The sequence below is a fragment of the Nycticebus coucang genome, chromosome 14, assembly GCF_027406575.1.
Source record: "Nycticebus coucang isolate mNycCou1 chromosome 14, mNycCou1.pri, whole genome shotgun sequence".
NCBI classification, from domain to species: Eukaryota; Metazoa; Chordata; class Mammalia; order Primates; family Lorisidae; genus Nycticebus; species Nycticebus coucang.
Window position 1 is genome coordinate 91,646,757 of NC_069793.1, and position 17,268 is coordinate 91,664,024.

The 17,268-nt window shown below is 40.1% G+C and overlaps 1 protein-coding gene and 1 pseudogene across 3 annotated transcripts in view; both read left to right on the forward strand.

Moving 5' to 3' along the window:
• Positions 1-17,268, forward strand: part of ARHGAP42 (Rho GTPase activating protein 42) — a 345,686-nt gene that overhangs the window by 249,803 nt on the left and 78,615 nt on the right. For all 3 annotated transcript variants that reach the window (XM_053560437.1, XM_053560438.1, XM_053560439.1), the window contains 2 exons: positions 2,151-2,252; positions 12,805-12,915. In XM_053560437.1, coding sequence (XP_053416412.1) covers positions 2,151-2,252; positions 12,805-12,915 — 213 coding nt within the window. The remainder of the gene's footprint in view (positions 1-2,150; positions 2,253-12,804; positions 12,916-17,268) is intronic.
• Positions 4,864-5,769, forward strand: LOC128564712 (ribosome biogenesis protein NSA2 homolog; annotated as a pseudogene).

A 17,268-nucleotide genomic window follows, 5' to 3' on the forward strand; every position in this document is an offset into this window, starting at 1 on the left:
CTTTGAGCTGGGTTGCTAAAAGCAGATACAATTTCAATGTATGAAAAATGGAAGCAATGAGCATTTATGTCGGAGAGAATAGCCCAGAAAGAAAAAGAAGCCAAAGGAACAAGAATAGGGAGCTCAAAAGGAGCTAGTGAGAGAGACTTTGGAAAGATGGGTGGCAGGTTAGTTGTGGACATGAAACAGGTGACAGGGTAGGTGACAGGGTACCATCCACTGAGGAGAAAATGGAATATCCACCCGGTATCTGTTCCAGCAGTGGGGGTCGGGGGCAGACTCGTGTGCTGGACTTGGGCTTTCCTGCCTCCCTTGGAGTTTGACACTTTATGGTATCACCTTTTCTCGATAGGAATGCTACGCTTATTTCTAGTTCTGTTTCTCTTAGGACCCCATTTTATCCGTAGGTAATAAAAATTCTTTAAGGATTTTGACTTTCTCCCTGGCATTTGCAGACGTGATATTTTACAGACATCTTAGTACTTACATGGTCTAAAAGTGACTTAAACTTTTAAAACAGAAAGCTCTTATTTTTCCTTTGACCTCAATGTTCCCAACTCACTTGCTAAAATTCCATAGATGGCAGAATTTCCTGATGGGTTCCTGGAAGCGTAATCCAGAAGAAAGATCAGGCCGGGCACAGTGTCTCTTGCCTGTAATCTTAGTACTCTGGGAGACCAAGTGGATTGCTTGAGTTCACAGGTTTGAGACCAGTCTGAGCCACAGAGAGACCCCATCTCTACTAAAAATACAAAAAATCAAGGCAAGAGATCAGCTTGAGCCCAAGAGTTGGAGGTTGCTGTGAGCTATGATGTTGCCATGGCACTCTACCCAGGACAACAGCTTGCAACTCTGTCTCAAAAAAAAGAAGCCAAGAAAGATCAGAGGGCCAATGGATCAAACTAGCGTTTACCTAAATAGATAAACCTGGGGGAAGACCCCCCCCCCCGAGCTACAGCCCTTCTCTTCTTTCCTTTAACTTCCTCCCTCTCCTTATCCTTTCCTCATTTTTATGATCCATCCATTATTTTTAAGTAACCCCTTCCAGGTACTTAACGAAAATAATGAAGCAAAGAATTATGCATACTAATCATAGAACTTATTAAGAACAACAATTCCAGAACCTCTAGGTGGAAGAAAACAGGAATCTGCATTTTGAACAAGCTTTTTTGATTCTGATTCAGGTGATCCAGAGATCACAGTTTCAGAGACCGAAATGAAGGAAAGGAAAGTATTTCCTAAGCGAGTGAAATTTATGAACCATTTCACGTAGTCTCATAAATGGAAAAGGCTTACGTGATAGATACCATATTTATAGTTGGAGAAGATTGGATGCTCAGATATGTCCTTTTCCTTCCATGTTTCACTCCATTTGCATTTCTATGGAGTATGCCATAGGATAAAAGATAAATTTGTTCCCCTCCTCTACAGAAGGCCTTCTGTTCATAGGGACTCTCTGTCTCTTCCACCCCCAAACTCTTAGCATTTCAGAGATAAGCACAGGTAAGCTATTATAGTTATATTCTGGATATAGATGTTATTCATCTTTTTTATTTGACTTTGAATTTTCTTATTCATTTGAAGCTACCAACATTGAAAACTCTTGTTTACCTATGTGTTAAGAATGATTTCTTTGAAATACCAGGTATCTTTTTTGGCTGAGAAATAATGATTCTATGAAAAAGAGTCTGTGTGAGCAGTTCTCTAGACTGGTTATATACAGTGTGTCAGCTCACTGGAATCACCAAAAAGGCATTTTCGTATTGGTCACATCCCAGACCTGTTGGGTCAGAATTGCTTGTTCGGAATCAATCATTACTATAAGGTCTCAAAGCGACCCTTGTGGAACAGCTGGTCCCCGCCCAGACTGCAACTCCGTGTGCTCCAAAGAAGCTGGGACTTGCCAGGCTTGTGTACCTGTGTGCTTACCCCACCAGATGGAAGTCTTCTTGAAAGCAGAGTACATACTCCAATCACTTACTTAACATTGTTCTTTCTGCTCTACGAAATTAAGGTTTGCAGATTCTTGACGTTTACTAAATCTTTATTCAGTAATTATATTGGGTTTTTGATGGAGATGGTGAAAATTAAGGTTTTTTTAGATGCTCTGATTTGAATTTTTTGTTGTTGTTGTCATTGTTATTTTCTAGGATGGAAAGAAGAAGTTTGACAAAGAGAGTGAAAAATACTACTCAATTCTTGAAAAGCATTTAAATTTGTCTGCAAAGAAAAAAGAGTCTCATTTGCAAGAGGTAAGGTTTTCCAGTTGAACTGTGCATTAAGTCATGAAAAGTAAAAATTACCAAACATTGAAGTATCTCCAAGTATGCTACTATTTAATAAAATAATTACAGTAATAATAAGTGCATCGAGCACTTAGTACGAACAAATGCCTTAAACATGGTACGGCATTGAAAAGTGCCGAGTGAAAGATTAGTATTTCCTTCAACAACAAGAAAGGCTGAAATAAAACCTTTTTTTTTTTTTATTTTGGGCATATTTGAAGAAGCAGGACCTCTGAAATTCATGTTATAACCTTTATATTAAGTTTAAAATATCTGTGACACTGATTTTAAAGCCTTCCTTCTGTAGGAAAACCTTCTTTCTGTAGGAAAAAAACTACTTGTTTCAAAATCTCCACTCTTTTATATGGGTTTTCTTTAAGAACAAATGAACAGAAATACTTTACTTACATCTCACACGTAAACAAGTCTGCTTCTCCTCTTTGTCCAAAACGTCTTTTATTCTTCCTATCAGTAGTGTTTTCAGCTGTTTTTATTAGACTCCAGAGCAGTCCTTTGACGGGGGAGTAATGTAGTTCTGGTTTCACTGATGACATATGCCAAAAAAATGGTCCTGGCTCTCATATTTCTCCTTCCTCCCAGTTTAGCCCCAAGTCCTGCTCAACAAGTTAGAGTTTCACAAACTTTGCACCAAGTCGAAATGGAACAAGAGCGCTTTTTTGGCATCTTATTCCTTTTTTTTTTTCCCAGCATGCTTATGTTTTCATCTAGGGCATCAAATTTCTTTATTTGAAGATGTTTAATGTTGGAAAGTTTTGTTTTGCTTGATATTAAACATGAATTTATTAGTATGCCTTCTGTTATTAACACATGCTATTAAAATAGTATAATTTTGCATTCAACTGTGAGCTTATGAAAAGATTTTGTGGCTAAAGTGAAATGGAAGACAATCTGCCATTAAAGAAAACGAAATTCTATTTGAATTTTCTTAGACACATTTAATCTTAGAATATTTGGTACCGCTTTTGTAATTTCATATTATGTTCACGTGTGGTGTCTTAAGTGCTTGTACTTCTCATAACTCACTGCCCTGGAGTAACCCTCGCAAGAGTGGGTTGTAGTGTGGATGGGCGCGCAGTCGTGTGGAGAGGGGCTTTCTAATTATTGCCAGCTCACTGTCACCTGCTGTGCCCACGGCCACGACCAGGTGCTTTTACAAACTGACTGCTGCAAAATCAAGGCTGATTTTTAGAGTCCCTAAAGAACTTTAGGTTCCTAATATACATGAGCAGCCACCCTTAGACAAGACTCCGCTGAAGCCATTATAAAGAAATGATAACTCCATCCTAGTTTTAAGGTCCTCTGGAGAATAGGTCTCAAATTTTCCTGCCAACTTTGCTTAATATTTAATACTTTACCTTGTTAGTGGCCCTAAATCCCTTAGGCTCTGGCATAATAAAATATGTGTTCTGGTGCTCTGTTTAGCGGGAAGCTGGAAAATATCATAATGGTAACCTCCCCCCTCCACCCCACTCACTTCTTTTCCAGGCGATACAGCCCCTAACATGACACAACGAACAAATGATGTTAAAACAGTTTTTCAGGCCTTACAGAATGTAGACACGGAAAAATAGGGCTTGAGCTTTTCTTCCTGGAAAATCAAACCTGTCACGGTCAGATGCTGCCACAGAGGTGTTTAATTCTGTCATTAAGAGTCCTCTGTCCCTTTCTAGAGCAGCTCTTGTCCTTCTATCAGCACCAAGCTTAGTAACTTGTTCTCAAAAGACCCCTGTGTGCCTTCGCACCTGCACCACCTTATTCATTTGTTCATGGAAAATACGTGGCTGCCCATTTCTAGGACCAAATTGAAGAGTCAGCTTATGTTGACAAAATCCTAGGGCCATCAATTCAACAGGTCACTGGAATAAACAATTGCAAAACTGGAAACAGGCTTGTCAAAATTATATCCTTTTATAATGGATGGAAAGAAGTAATATTCAATATGTGGATGCACATTTCTTTTCTAAGCATAAAATGAAAGGAAGAGATCATAATGGAAATGTAGAAAGATCTGAACCTGTAAAAATATCTATGTCAAAAGACCTTAAGCCAAATTAAATGGGAGAGCACTAGGGAATTTCAGCATCATAGGACAAAGCATTATCATCTCACATATAAGAAGCATTTGCAAATCAGTGTGAAAAAGAGAAACACTTCAGTGGAACAAATGGGCTAAGGACACAAAATGGCATTGATCAAAGAAGAAATATAAACTATAATAAATATTGTTAGGTCAATGCAGACGGACAACAGGGTGCCCTTTTTAATTTATTTCAATTCAATTAAAATTCAGTATATTAAATTCAATTAATTCAATTCAATTAATAATGTCCATTGTTAGTGAAGGTACAGGAAACAGGGCACACCTTTGTTCTACTGACTGGAGCATAAAAAGATTCAATCATTCTTAAGGTAAATTTGACATGGCATTTTGACAGATCTGAATGTATAACGTTGTTGAGATCATTTCTTTTAGTTGGAATTTACCCCAAAGAAATTATTAGAGATAAACACAAAAATCATATAAATGTGGGTGGAGTCTGCTCGTGGATCAGTGAGACCCTAACATTGACAGCGTCTTCGTACCCCAGAGGCTGTGCCGGGCGCCTCTGAGACCGTCATTATGCCACAAAACGAATATATTGAATTACACCATAAACGCTACGGATATCGCTTGGATTACCATGAGAAAAAGAGAAAAAAAGAAAGTCCAGAGGCTCATGAACCGTCCGAGAAGGCAAAGAAGATGACTGGTCTGAAGGCTAAGCTCTACCATAAACAGCGCCATGCTGAGAAACACAAATGAAAACGACTATCAAGATGCATGAAAAGAGAAACACCAAACCAAAAGAAGGGTGAGAAGCCTCCACAGGGAGCAGCACCTGCCTGTCTGTTGGACAGAGAGGAGGGACAGTCCCGAGCCAAAGTACTCTCCAACATGATTAAACAAAACGAAAAGAGAAAGCGGGGAAAATGGGAAGTCCCTCTGCCCAAAGTTCGTGCCCAGGGAGAAACAGAGTATTAAAAGTTATTCGAACAGGGAAGAGAAAGAAGAAGCATGGAAGAGGGTAGTTACTGAAGTCCGCTTTGCTGGAGATGGCTTTACGAAAAAACCACCTAACTGTGAAAGATTCATCAGGCCAATGGGCTTGTGTTTCAAGAAGGCCCGTGTAGCACATCCTGAACTGAAAGCCACCTTTTGCGGGCCAATACTTGGTGTAAAGAAGAATCCCTCATCCCCATTATATACAACTTTGGGTGTTATTACCAAAGGGATTGTCATTGAGGTCAATGTGAGCAACCTGGGCCTTGTGACACAAAGGGGCAAGGTTATGTGGGACATTGAAGTCAGTGGAAGAAACTGCAACGACAGCCGGGAGTTAGAGACCAAAACCAAGATACCTTTATAAACCTTCGACCATGAGTTTCTCTTCTGTTGCTGTGCTCTCATTTATTCGAAGTTTTATTTATTCTAATTCACTGACATTTATTTTTGTTGAGGCAAGCCTACATTTTAAAAAACGGTGATTAGTTTTGATATTAAAGATAAAACGTCCAGAACCCTCACCACGTTTTACTATTAAAACCCTTAATATAAAGGATTTCTGTGATCCTTACTAGTAATGGAAAACTTACTACTTCCACAGTTTTTTAATTATACGTTTTGAAATATTAATGGTCAGATGTCTCGCCAGGTAAACAAAATATAGTATGATCTGGTTTCCCAAAATTGAAACATGGTTAATAAAAATAAAAAATTGTATTTACAAAAAATAGCCTGAAAAATTAAAAAGAATGGTGAATACTAGGTCCTAAAGGGAAGAGAAAAACTGCATAGTAAATAAGTTCAATTGAGATTTTGGAAATTTTTGTCCTGTGTCCCATGCTGTTTATTAATTACCATATCTTAAAAATAACAATATGTTACAAGGAGGACGATTTCTCATCTGCGTTTCTTCTTCAGTCAGGTCAGATTGGCTTTTTCTGACCAGCTCCTTTATGCACTTTGGCTTTCTTCTTAAATTCCACCCATCTGCCACAGGCGCTCCCACGGCTATTTCCTCTGAGCTGCTATCCACAACTTTTTCTGCCAACTGGGTAAATTGATCCAGTTGCTCAGAAGATGCTTCAGACTGCTCCTCCGACTGGTTCTTCCACCCTGCATTCTGTGAAAATGGCACATCTTCAAGTTCAACCTCTATCAAAGAACTCTGAGGAAGAGGAGGAGACGTTTCTGGGGCTCAGGTACCCCTTCCTCACCCTGGTCTTCCAATGAAGTAGTAGTGTTGGGTGATAAATTCCCAGAGACCGAGAAAACTGAGCTATCACGGAGTTTGGAAAACCAGCATCAGATGGTTCTTCATTTGAGATAGTAGCAACGTAGTCTGAACTCCCAAGATGTGCTTTCTTTCGTGAAACGTGGGACAATTTCTCTTCAGGGTGCCCCTTTACATCAGATGGGATTTCTTCTATCAAAATTTCTGAATCAGTTATATGTGGCATCTGAAAATAAAAAAGTTGGTCAACAAATAAACTTTTCCTTACAATATAGTTATAAATGTTTAAAAAATTGTATAAATATGGCTTAAATATTGATCCAAGAGTTATTCACAGCGCAAAAATTTAAGTAGAACTGAAATGGCACAAAAGAATAATTAAGGTAAATATGTAAAAAATAGTTCAACCAAAAGTGGAATGTGATATGGCTGTTAAAAGTTTTACTTGGAAAACCATGTAAAGGTATTGGGGGGTGTTCATTAGATCAGGCAGGGGAAAAAAAAAAAAAAGAAAATTTAAACCAGAATATACATTAATATCTCAGGTTTGTTTTAAAATAAGTTTGGTCTGGGTGCAATGGTTCATGCCTATAATCCCAGCATTTTGGAAAGTCAAGATGGGAGGACCACTTGAGTCCAGGAGTTTGAGACCAACCTGGGCAACATAGTGAGTTCCTATCTCTACCAAAAAGAATTTAAAAAGTGGCTGGGTATAGTTGTGCGCACCTATAGTCCCAGGTACGCAGGAGGCGAAGGCAGGAGGATCACTTAAGCTCAGTCCAGCCTGGGTGACAGAGCAAGTCTCTAAAAAAATGTAAGTGAAGTGTGTGTGTGTATGTGTGCGTGTGTGTGCTTTACACATAAAAATATTAACAGTGTGATTGCACTTGTTTTTCCATTTTTTTCTGTTATGGCAATGAATAATGAATAAACTTACAATCATCAATATATATTACATCTGTAATTAGAAAGCAAAGGGGAAAACTGGTTCCTTTTAGAAACCCAGATTTTTGTTTTCCACCTACGGTGAAATACTCTTTCAATAGGTTCTTTTTACCCTCATCTCCTAAATGAAGCAAATCTTTTTTTTCAGTTTTATGCCTCCGTTTTCATCCTTTGGTTCATGGCCCTGGAATCTTTTCTACTTTCAGATTGTCTGTAACTTCCTGATGAGTTACAGGGGTCCTGACCTCGTCCTGTCTGGTGCTGCTGCCGACCTTGTAACCAGGACTCTAGATTACCACTTCCTAGAGACACATGAGGTTTTGCTTATCACCACCGTTTCTTGAATTTTCTCTTCTCATTTGTTTAATTATCATTTTTAACAAAAACTTTGTAAATTTCCTTCCCTTCCTTCCTTTTTCTTTTTCTTTTCTTTTTTTTTTTTTTTTTTTTTTTTTGGAGACAGAGTCTCACTCTGTCCTTGTAGGGTTGAATGCCGTGGCGTCATGGCTCTCAGCAACCTCAAACTTTTGGGCTCAAGCGATCCTCTTGCCTCAGCCTCCTGAGTAGCTGGGACTACAGGCTCCTGCCATGACATCCAGCTAATATTTTCTGTTTTTAGTGGAGATGAGGTCTTGCTCTTGCTCAGGCTCGTCTTAAATTTCTGAGTTCAAGCAATCCGCTCACCTCAGTCTCCCAGAGTGCTAGGATTATAGGCTCAAGCCACCGCCCCCAAAATGTTTAATTATCTTTTAATGCTGTTGTTATTTCTTGTATAAATTTGTCTTTGATTTTCCCCTTGCTTCTCGTACCACATCTTTTAACCTCTCTTTCCAGCCACCTTTACCATTATCAAACAAGGGGTCTCTTTATATCCCCAGGCCCAACATTTGATCATTTAATCAGTGCATTGCGCCCTGAAGTTTTGCACTGTCTTCGGATGAAGTCTACACTTTTTCTATCTTTTCTGCCTTAACGATCCTTTCTGTCTGTTCAAAACGAAACCTTTAGAAAAAAATCTTTTGATCCACCCAAATATCATTTCTCCGGACTCCATTCCTTCTCTGAAAGAAGGAATCTCATTTTATCTCCTGGCCCATTCTTTAGAGTCCAACGTAAATCTTTCTCCTCTGAGAATGATTCAACAAATATCCCCTAAGGCTTTTCCTTCTATGTTGAAGTGGATAGTTTATTGTAGTTAGGGAGGATTTAGATATCTGCAGAACTATACAGTTTTCTTATTAAATTAATTTGGTTTCAGCCTTTAGAGTTCCTTTTGCTATGTAAGCAACAATTTACATCTATTGTTCTGGTATAATGATTACTAATGATCGCTTTCAGTGTGAAAATTGTCCTAGCCTGAATGATATATCTTACAGTTACCCTACTTATCCAATACCACATATGTAGCACCACTTGCTAGGGGCTTTACAAGCAAGTATTTGCTAATGAACCACATACTCTGTGTATAAGTTTATCTGCTGAACGGATTTATTTTAGGTGTAAGAAAGCCTTTCTCACTCTCACTCTGAAAAGGAATTAAGCTGTCATATTTCTTAAGTACCATACACTCTGGATGACCTTTCAAAGCAGCTTTGGTATATTGGATTTCCGTTGTCTGTATTGAAGGTGATAAAATATCTATAACTGGCAAATGGCAAGAGTCATTACTTCTCTTTTATCCTTCCCTGGCTCCCCCTGCATCTACGGAAGGGCGGTGGGTGGGATGAGAGGGTGCCTGGCAAATAAGTTGCTGAAGGAGTAATGTAAGAGTTTTGTGTTAGTGTCCCCAAGACCACCCAGGTTTTGTGATATTCTGGGAGCACTCCTAGGATTCAGCGCATAGTCATACTCACGATGTATTAGTGAAAGGATATGAAGAAAAATCAGCAAGGGGAAGGGTGCATGTGGCAAAGTCTGGGAGACATTAGGTACAACTTTCTAAGAGTCTTCTCCCGGGGAGACACACAGCATGTGCTTGATTCCAGCAATGAGTTGTGCAACACATGTTAAATGTCGTCTACCGAGGAGTGCGTTAGAGACTCGGTGCCCAGGGCTGCACTGAGGCTGTTCACAGAGGGACCCTCCACTGGCATGAGCCCAAATTCCATGCTCCCAAAAGGAAAGGAGGTGTTTGCATAAACCATATTGTTTATACAAACAGTGGAGGCCTAGTAAGCCACATCTTATCAGTTGGAGTGATGGGAACCTTCCTAAAGTCACGTTCCCAGACACCAGCGAGGGCCACCCTCCTGAGCAGACCTTGGAAAGAGACAGTGCTGGGGCGTGCTGCGCTCTTCTCTGCATGGCTCTGCTGCCCCCCCCCCCCAAAATACCATGGACTTGGACAGCCTCAAACATTCTAGTTTGCTCCCACGTGCAAGACAGCCAAGTCAACAACATTGCCTTTTGAAGAAAATAAAATCTTCAAAATAATTTGTGGGGGAAAAATGTTATCCCTGAAAATGAAAATATTCTCGCATCCCTTATGCATAGTAGTGTCCTGACGCTTGCCCTGGACAGACCACTTTTGGGTCTCTTTCCAGCTCACCTGTTCAGTGATGCTGGATTTATGGTTTGAAACTGGCCATTTTAGGAATATTTGCACTACAGAAACCACCAGATCCTGCAAATCAGTCTTTTCTCCCCAGCCAGCCAGTTGTTAAACATTTAGTGACCTAACAACACATCCCTCATTATTATTATTATTATTATTATTATTATTATTATTATTAACATTTTTTGAGACAGAGTCTTACTTTGTTGCCCTTGGTAGAGTGCCATGGTGTCACAGCTCACAGCAACTTCGAACTCTTGGACCTAAGCGATTCTCTTGCCTCAGCCTCCCAGGTAGCTGGGACTACAGGCTCCCCCCCCAATGCCCAGCTATTTTTTTGTTGTAGTTGTCATTGTTGTTTGGCAGGCCCGGGATGGGTCAAAGCCGCCAGCCCCAGTGCATGTGGACGGCACCCTACCCACTGAGCTATGGGCGCCGAGCCGCATCCCTCATTATTAACTTAATTCATCTTTATACATGGTGTGTTCTTCTCCTCAGTGGTGATAAAAAGAAATGAGATTTATACGGAATGCTGATTTTGTTGTTGTTTTTGTTGCTGTTACCTTTATCTTTCCAAAATGATACTTGGGAGCTGAGAAGTTTTTGGTTCAAATCTCCTACCTGAGTTATGTAATCTTCACATATATTAGTTTAAAAATGGAGGATACGCAACTTTAAAAACCCCTACTGAGTTGGCTGGGCGTGGTGGCTCATGCCTGTAGTCCCAGCGCTGTGGGAGGCCGAGGCGGGTGGATTGTCTGAGCTCAGAGGTTCAAGACCAGTATGAGCAGCAGTGAGCCAGAGTATGACCCCGTCTCTACTAACAACATCAAAAACAGCCAGCACCAGCAGAGGAAGAAGAAAATGAACAAAAAAGGAGTACTTCAAACAAAGAAGAATAAACAAGCACACTGAAATTAAAAATAAAATAAAAACCCTATTGAGTTGCTGAAATGTTGGGTTGCTTGTAATTATATGAATACATCCATAACAGTTATATATAATTATAGTTGACCCTTGGACAGGGCAGGTTGCTAACAGTGCTGACCTTACCACCCTGTGCCACTGAAAATTCACATACAAAAAAAAAATAAAATAAAATAAATAAATAAAAGAAAATTCACATACAACTTTTGACTCCCCAGAAAACTTAACTACGAGTAGTCTACTTTTAACTGGAAGATTTACTATAATAATATAAAGAATTGAATAAGACATACTTTGTATGTTATATATTTTACGTACACAGTCTTACAATAAAGCAAACTAGAAAAAAAAGATAACGTTATTAAGGACATCATAAGAAAGAGAAACTATGGTTATTCATTAGGTGGAAGTGAAGCATTATAAAAGGTCTTCATCACCGGCTTCACATGGAGGACACTGAGGAAGAAGAGAACAAAAAGAAAAGATTTGTCTTGCTGTCCTGGGGTGGCAGAGACCAAAGAGAGTCTGCCAGTCAGTCGACCCGCACAGTTCACTTCCATGCCGTCCATCCCTGGGTCAACTGTATTATTAAAGGGGTTCTAGATGAAATCTTAAGATGTTCAAGCCAACAAATCTAATTTTATCTTTTGTCATTTTTAGATCTTGTTTTTGCAATTAACATTATGGATGGCTTCAAAGCAATTTTTTCTGTTCCCAAATTGTTACTGACGAATACTTAGTAATTCAGAGAGCCACTTCTGTTCATCTCTGCTTTTAATAATCTCAAGTGGCAATGAGGAGTGTGAAACGGGTTAGAAAAAGTAACACGTGTCTCTCTGCTGAACCATAGTCACTTTTAAAGAGAGTGTCTGACAGGGATAGTGGGCAGAGAGAGAGGCAAAGTGTAAATGAAAATGAAATTATTTCAGTAACACTCTCCTGCACTTTATCAATAAAACCTTATTGCAGTTAGACAGAATAAATGTGCATGGGTTCGACGGAGCATCATTTGTCAGGGCAGGGCCACTGAATTTTTTTTTTATTATTATTATTTCTTATTTTTTTGGCTCTGCTATCAATATTTATCTTTCTAGTGAGGTGGCTCTCCATTTAATATTCTCAGATGTTTGTCCCTCAGTTAAAACCCTAATTTATTATGCAGCCCCCAAGGTCTTTTGTAGTATTTATAGCATTGCCAAATGTTGTCAAACTGCTTCATGTCCCTTGCTTTTTGTATAAGAGCGGTATCTCCCTTTTCTGTAGCCTTGTCACAAGGTTCATCTTAAGATTCCATCAACTCAAATTTTTTCTTTGAGGATTTAGTCTCTCCTTCTATGACCACCTAGATTTTCCTTTATATTTATGTAGCTCTTCTGTAATAATTTTTTTTTTTTTTTTTGGTAACAAAGCCTCGCTCTATTGCCCCAGGTTAGAGTGCCATAGTGTCAGCTTAGCTCATAGCATCCTCAAACTCCTGGGTTCAAGCAATCCTCCTGCTTCAGCCTCCAGAGTAGCTGGGATGACGGGCATGAGCCACCATGCCCGGCCAATTTTTCTGTTTTTAGTAGAGATGGGGTCTTGCTTTTGCTGAAGCTGGTCTCGAACTCTAGAGCTCAAGGGATCTTTCTGCCTCAACCTCCCAGAGTGTTGGGATTACAGGCATGAGCCACCAGGCCCAGCCTCTAGCCGCGTTAATTTTTAACGAAAATTTCAGCGTAGACCAGGAATTGAGTCCCTCTCTACGTCAATCACTGATAATCACTTTCTGTGTCATCCTTTCCTGTTTTTGACTCTGTAGGCCGATACACAGATTGACCGAGAACATCAAAACTTCTACGAAGCATCGTTAGAATATGTCTTTAAAATTCAAGAGGTCCAAGAAAAAAAGAAGTTTGAATTTGTTGAACCGGTAAGTTTCAGTTTCCTTATAAAACACGAGGTTCGAAACAATTTAAGAAAAAAATAATACTTTTTCTATTGAAAATTTTGATTAATAGAAAAAAAAAGGCGGTGCAGAGGAGGGATGAAGAGAGATCACAGGGAACGTCGGGGACAGTGGACTGTTCTGGACGATTCTGCAGTGGTGGATAAATGTCATTTTACATCCATCAGAATCTATAGAATGAATGTGTAGGACAAATGCGGAATCCTCATGTAAACTGTGGCTTCAGTTGGTAATAATGTGTCAGTACTGGCTCATCAGCCGTGACAGATGTACCACAGGAATACGAGTTATTAATGACGGAGGTAACTGGGGAAGAAGTGCAGAGTGGGGGGTGGCGGGCTGAGGAGTCATGTGGGGACTGTGTGTCCTTCCATGCAGATTTTTGGCAAACTAAACTGCTCTAGAAAATACTGTGTATTACATCAAAAAAAAAAAAACAACAGATAAAAGGATATGGCTTACCTCCACGTGAGTGAGTCTATCTCACAGGTAGAGGCTGGGCCTGGTGGCTCACGCCTGTAACACAACCCATTCACAAACCTCGAGGTGCAGGGAGAGTAATTAAGGCTGTATTTTTCCCTTTGTTCCACACTCTCCCTTTTTGCAGGGCTAGGATCTGCCTGACTTTCCTGTGAAGTCATTTATTTTCCTACGTCAGTATAAAAACGAATGGATTTCCTAGTAATATAAACTGCGTTACAGAAAAGAGCAGGTGGCTGTTCTTTATAAGCTTGCTTCATTTTTCAGCATTTTTTTTAAGTGATACCCTAATGTGTTACAATATTGCCCATATAGGTGTCATCATGAGGGGCATCTGTCCTGGATTAAAAATAAGTACCAGGCAGGTGCGTCCAACCTTTTCTTTCTCTTCTGCACCCTGGAAGGTTAAGGGCTGTCATGGGCCACACATTAAGTACACAAACACTGATGAAAGTTGATTAGCAAAAAAAGAAAAGAAAAAAAAAAAGGTCCTTGCATGTCTAGCACCACAGGTAAGCAAAAAAAGTCCTCACAAAGTCAGCATGGGGCCGTGGGCCACAAGGTTGGACACCCCAGCCTGGTGTCAAGGTAATCTTTGATTATGTGTGTTGTTCCATTCCCGTGAGATGAGAGGACAGGGTTAGTAAATGAGTCCGTAATCAGATAAATATCTAATTTAAGCCAGTCTTTTCTTCCTGTGACAGTCTTTTTTTTTATTTATTTATTTATTTTTTTTTTTTTGGTATTTTTTTGGCCAGGGCTGGGTTTGAACCCACCACCTCCGGCATATGGGACCGGCGCCCTACCCCTTGAGCCACAGGTGCCACCCGCCTGTGACAGTCTTTAAAACTATCGGGCGGTGCCTATAGCTCAAAGGAGTAGTGCACCGGCCTCGTATGCCGGAGGTGGCGGGTTCAAACCCAGCCCCGGCCAAAAAAACTGCAAAAAAAAAAAAAGCTATTCATCATACAAAGTAAAATACCCTGTTCATATTTTAATGGGGGTAGTAGAGGGAAAGAAAGATAACATTTTAAAATACGTTCGACATAAATCATTTTCTAATGGAAACCCAGTGGTCATACCCTCAAGATAATGAGACACTGAGACAGAAGCTGGGGACAGTTACTGGTCTCTGTCTGGCTTCCAAGACTTCAGCTTTGCCCCTCTTCCTTCAGCTGGAGCCACCTCACTCTCCTGTAATATCGGCACTTGCCAAATTTGTAAGACTAGTCCTTCCGTTGGAAGGATTAAGGAACTGATAGCCACAGCTCAGGCCCAGGGATTTAACTTTTATCTTTCATTTGGAATAATAGATTGAAGTCCAAGTTCTGTTTGCAAAGCAACTAAGTCCATAAACCTCTTAGAATGAATTAGTAACCCCGGATGTCATAGACCTTCGAGGATCCGATTAAACGTATGCAGTCTAGGGGGCCTTCTGAAGCTCACCTGGGGTTCGTGGAAAACTAGCCAGCCTTAAAAACTCCTATTCCAGGAAGATGACCACTGCTTGCGATTCATTCCCCCTTCTCGTTGACTAAGCTGGAAGCCTCGCAGCTTGCTTATAAACGTCTTCCCTAGTTCTGGGATTCTGGGATTTGTGAATTTGTATCTTCTTAATACCAAACCATCAGAGAGACTCCCTTCATTCTGGCATCTTTCTGCGTTTTCCTTCCTTGCACGTTCTCATTTCCTTCAGCTGTCCCGCTCATCTGCCATCCTGTTATTCCTTCACAGACCTGGCATGATCCTTTTGCATCTGTGTACCTTTCTCTGGAGAGGATAGGGAGGCACCTTGTTTCCCTACGTCTCTTTGATAGCACGTCCTGTCTGGGAACAGTGAACATTCTGCAAGATGACAGCAGATATATACAGAGAAAAGATTGTAAGATTGTTTGCTTACAGGTGATGGAGGAATGACAAGTATTTATGAATTCCGTGAAAACGCACACAGGAATGTGTTCTCTTCTCCCTACCTCATCGCACACGGCAATGGTCTGTGAAGCCTTCCGTCCTGCGTGACTGTCTTATGACAGCGCGGTCAAAATCAATGGGAAATTTGGCCTCCCTCCAGAATATTTTCCTGGCTGCAGTGTTTTTCCTATGATGACGACTGGCCAAACCAAATCGTTCTCCTCTCTGTTTAGTCTCGTCCTCGTTTCTAGCCTTTAAGTTGTACGAGGACTCGTACTTAATTCCTATTTCAATAATGAGAAGAAGAGAAATGGAATCAATGAACTATGAACGTGTATGTTGATCTTTATGCGTTTATACATTAATATGGTGGGAAAAAGTTTTTTAAATTTTCAAAAACAAAGCTCCCAGGACCTTTTATAAAAGGACAGACAACACTTTAATGTCTTGTGGTTTTTATTCTGCGGAAATCCAATGCCTACTTGTATTACTGTCTCCTATTGCAGAAATCTAGCAATCTATTCTAGTTTTAACCCATATTCATCCAACAAATGAGCAAGAGAGTAACAAAAATGCCCCATAGATTGTAAGATAGCAAATAGCAAATATAAATAAGGAACGGCACATCACATGAAATTACAGTCTTTATGATGAGACATTTGAGATCATTTTACATTGTTTTAATTAATGTGAAGGTCCTACTCTTTGTCATAAAATTTCCATAGAATAGTCAGGTGCTATTAAAATAAATATTCCTGTATTATCATTATCCTTAAAAAAAAAAAAAAAAAAACCTAAGTCTGGTACATGGAATAATAGAGACATTTATGTATTTTCTAATAAATAAGCTATGTATTGTCACTTTAAAAGGATAGCTGAGAATGAACTCAGTTTTCTCTAAGCTTTACGATTTTAATGGCCATCCTTTTTTCTAGTTAATTGGTTTAGTTCACTGATGCCGTCTAGACCTGTCCTATCCTGCTGCCGTGTTCCCACATGTGAGTAGCACACATGGGTGCTATTGAGCACTTGAAATGAGGCTCATCTGGATTAAAATGTGCTTTATGTATGAAACAAACACCAACTTGCAAAGACTTACTGTGGAAACAGTGTTAAATATAGTTTAATTGGGGCAGTGCCTGTGGCTCAAAGGAGTGGGGCGCCGGCCCTATATGCCGGAGGTGGTGGGTTCGATCTGGCCAAAAACTGCAAAAAAAAAAAAAAAAAATGCAGTTTAATTGCATGTAAACTTTGTGGCCACCCCTGTATCTTGTTCTCTCACTATTACACTGATTATAGGTTGCGATGATATTTTGGATATATTATATTAAAATAAATTAGTCACATTAATTTCACTTGTTTTTTAGGTTTTTTTTTTTTTAATGTAGGTCCTACAAAATTACACATTGACTTGTATTTATGGCACAGGTTATGTTCCTGCTGAACAGTGGTTCTACTGAACATTCTTTCAGATTTGCCAACAAGGTTCACTAGTTTGGGTCTACGGGGGGCTACGGGGAGAGATCAGAGAGGGAGAAACCACATCTTCTGACACACGGTCATTAAGAGCTACCCATTCCTCACAGTGGCCCAGAATTTAGGAGGAACTGAGGGATTAGAAGGATAGGCTCAGACTGGACACGGTGGCTCGCACCTGTGATCCCAGCAGTCTGGGAGGCCAGGGTGGGTGGATTGCCTGAGCTCACAAGTTCAAACCAGCCTGAGCAAAAGCAAGACCCGGTCTCTAAAAATAGCCAGGCATTGTGGTGGGCCCCTGTATCCCAGCTGCTCAGGAGGCTGAGGCAAGAGAATCACTTGAGCCCAAGAATTTGAGGTTGCTGTGAGCTGTGACAATACGGCACTCTACCGAGGGTGACAAAGTGAAACTCTTGTCTCAAAACAAAAAAAAAGAAAAAGAAGCTCAAG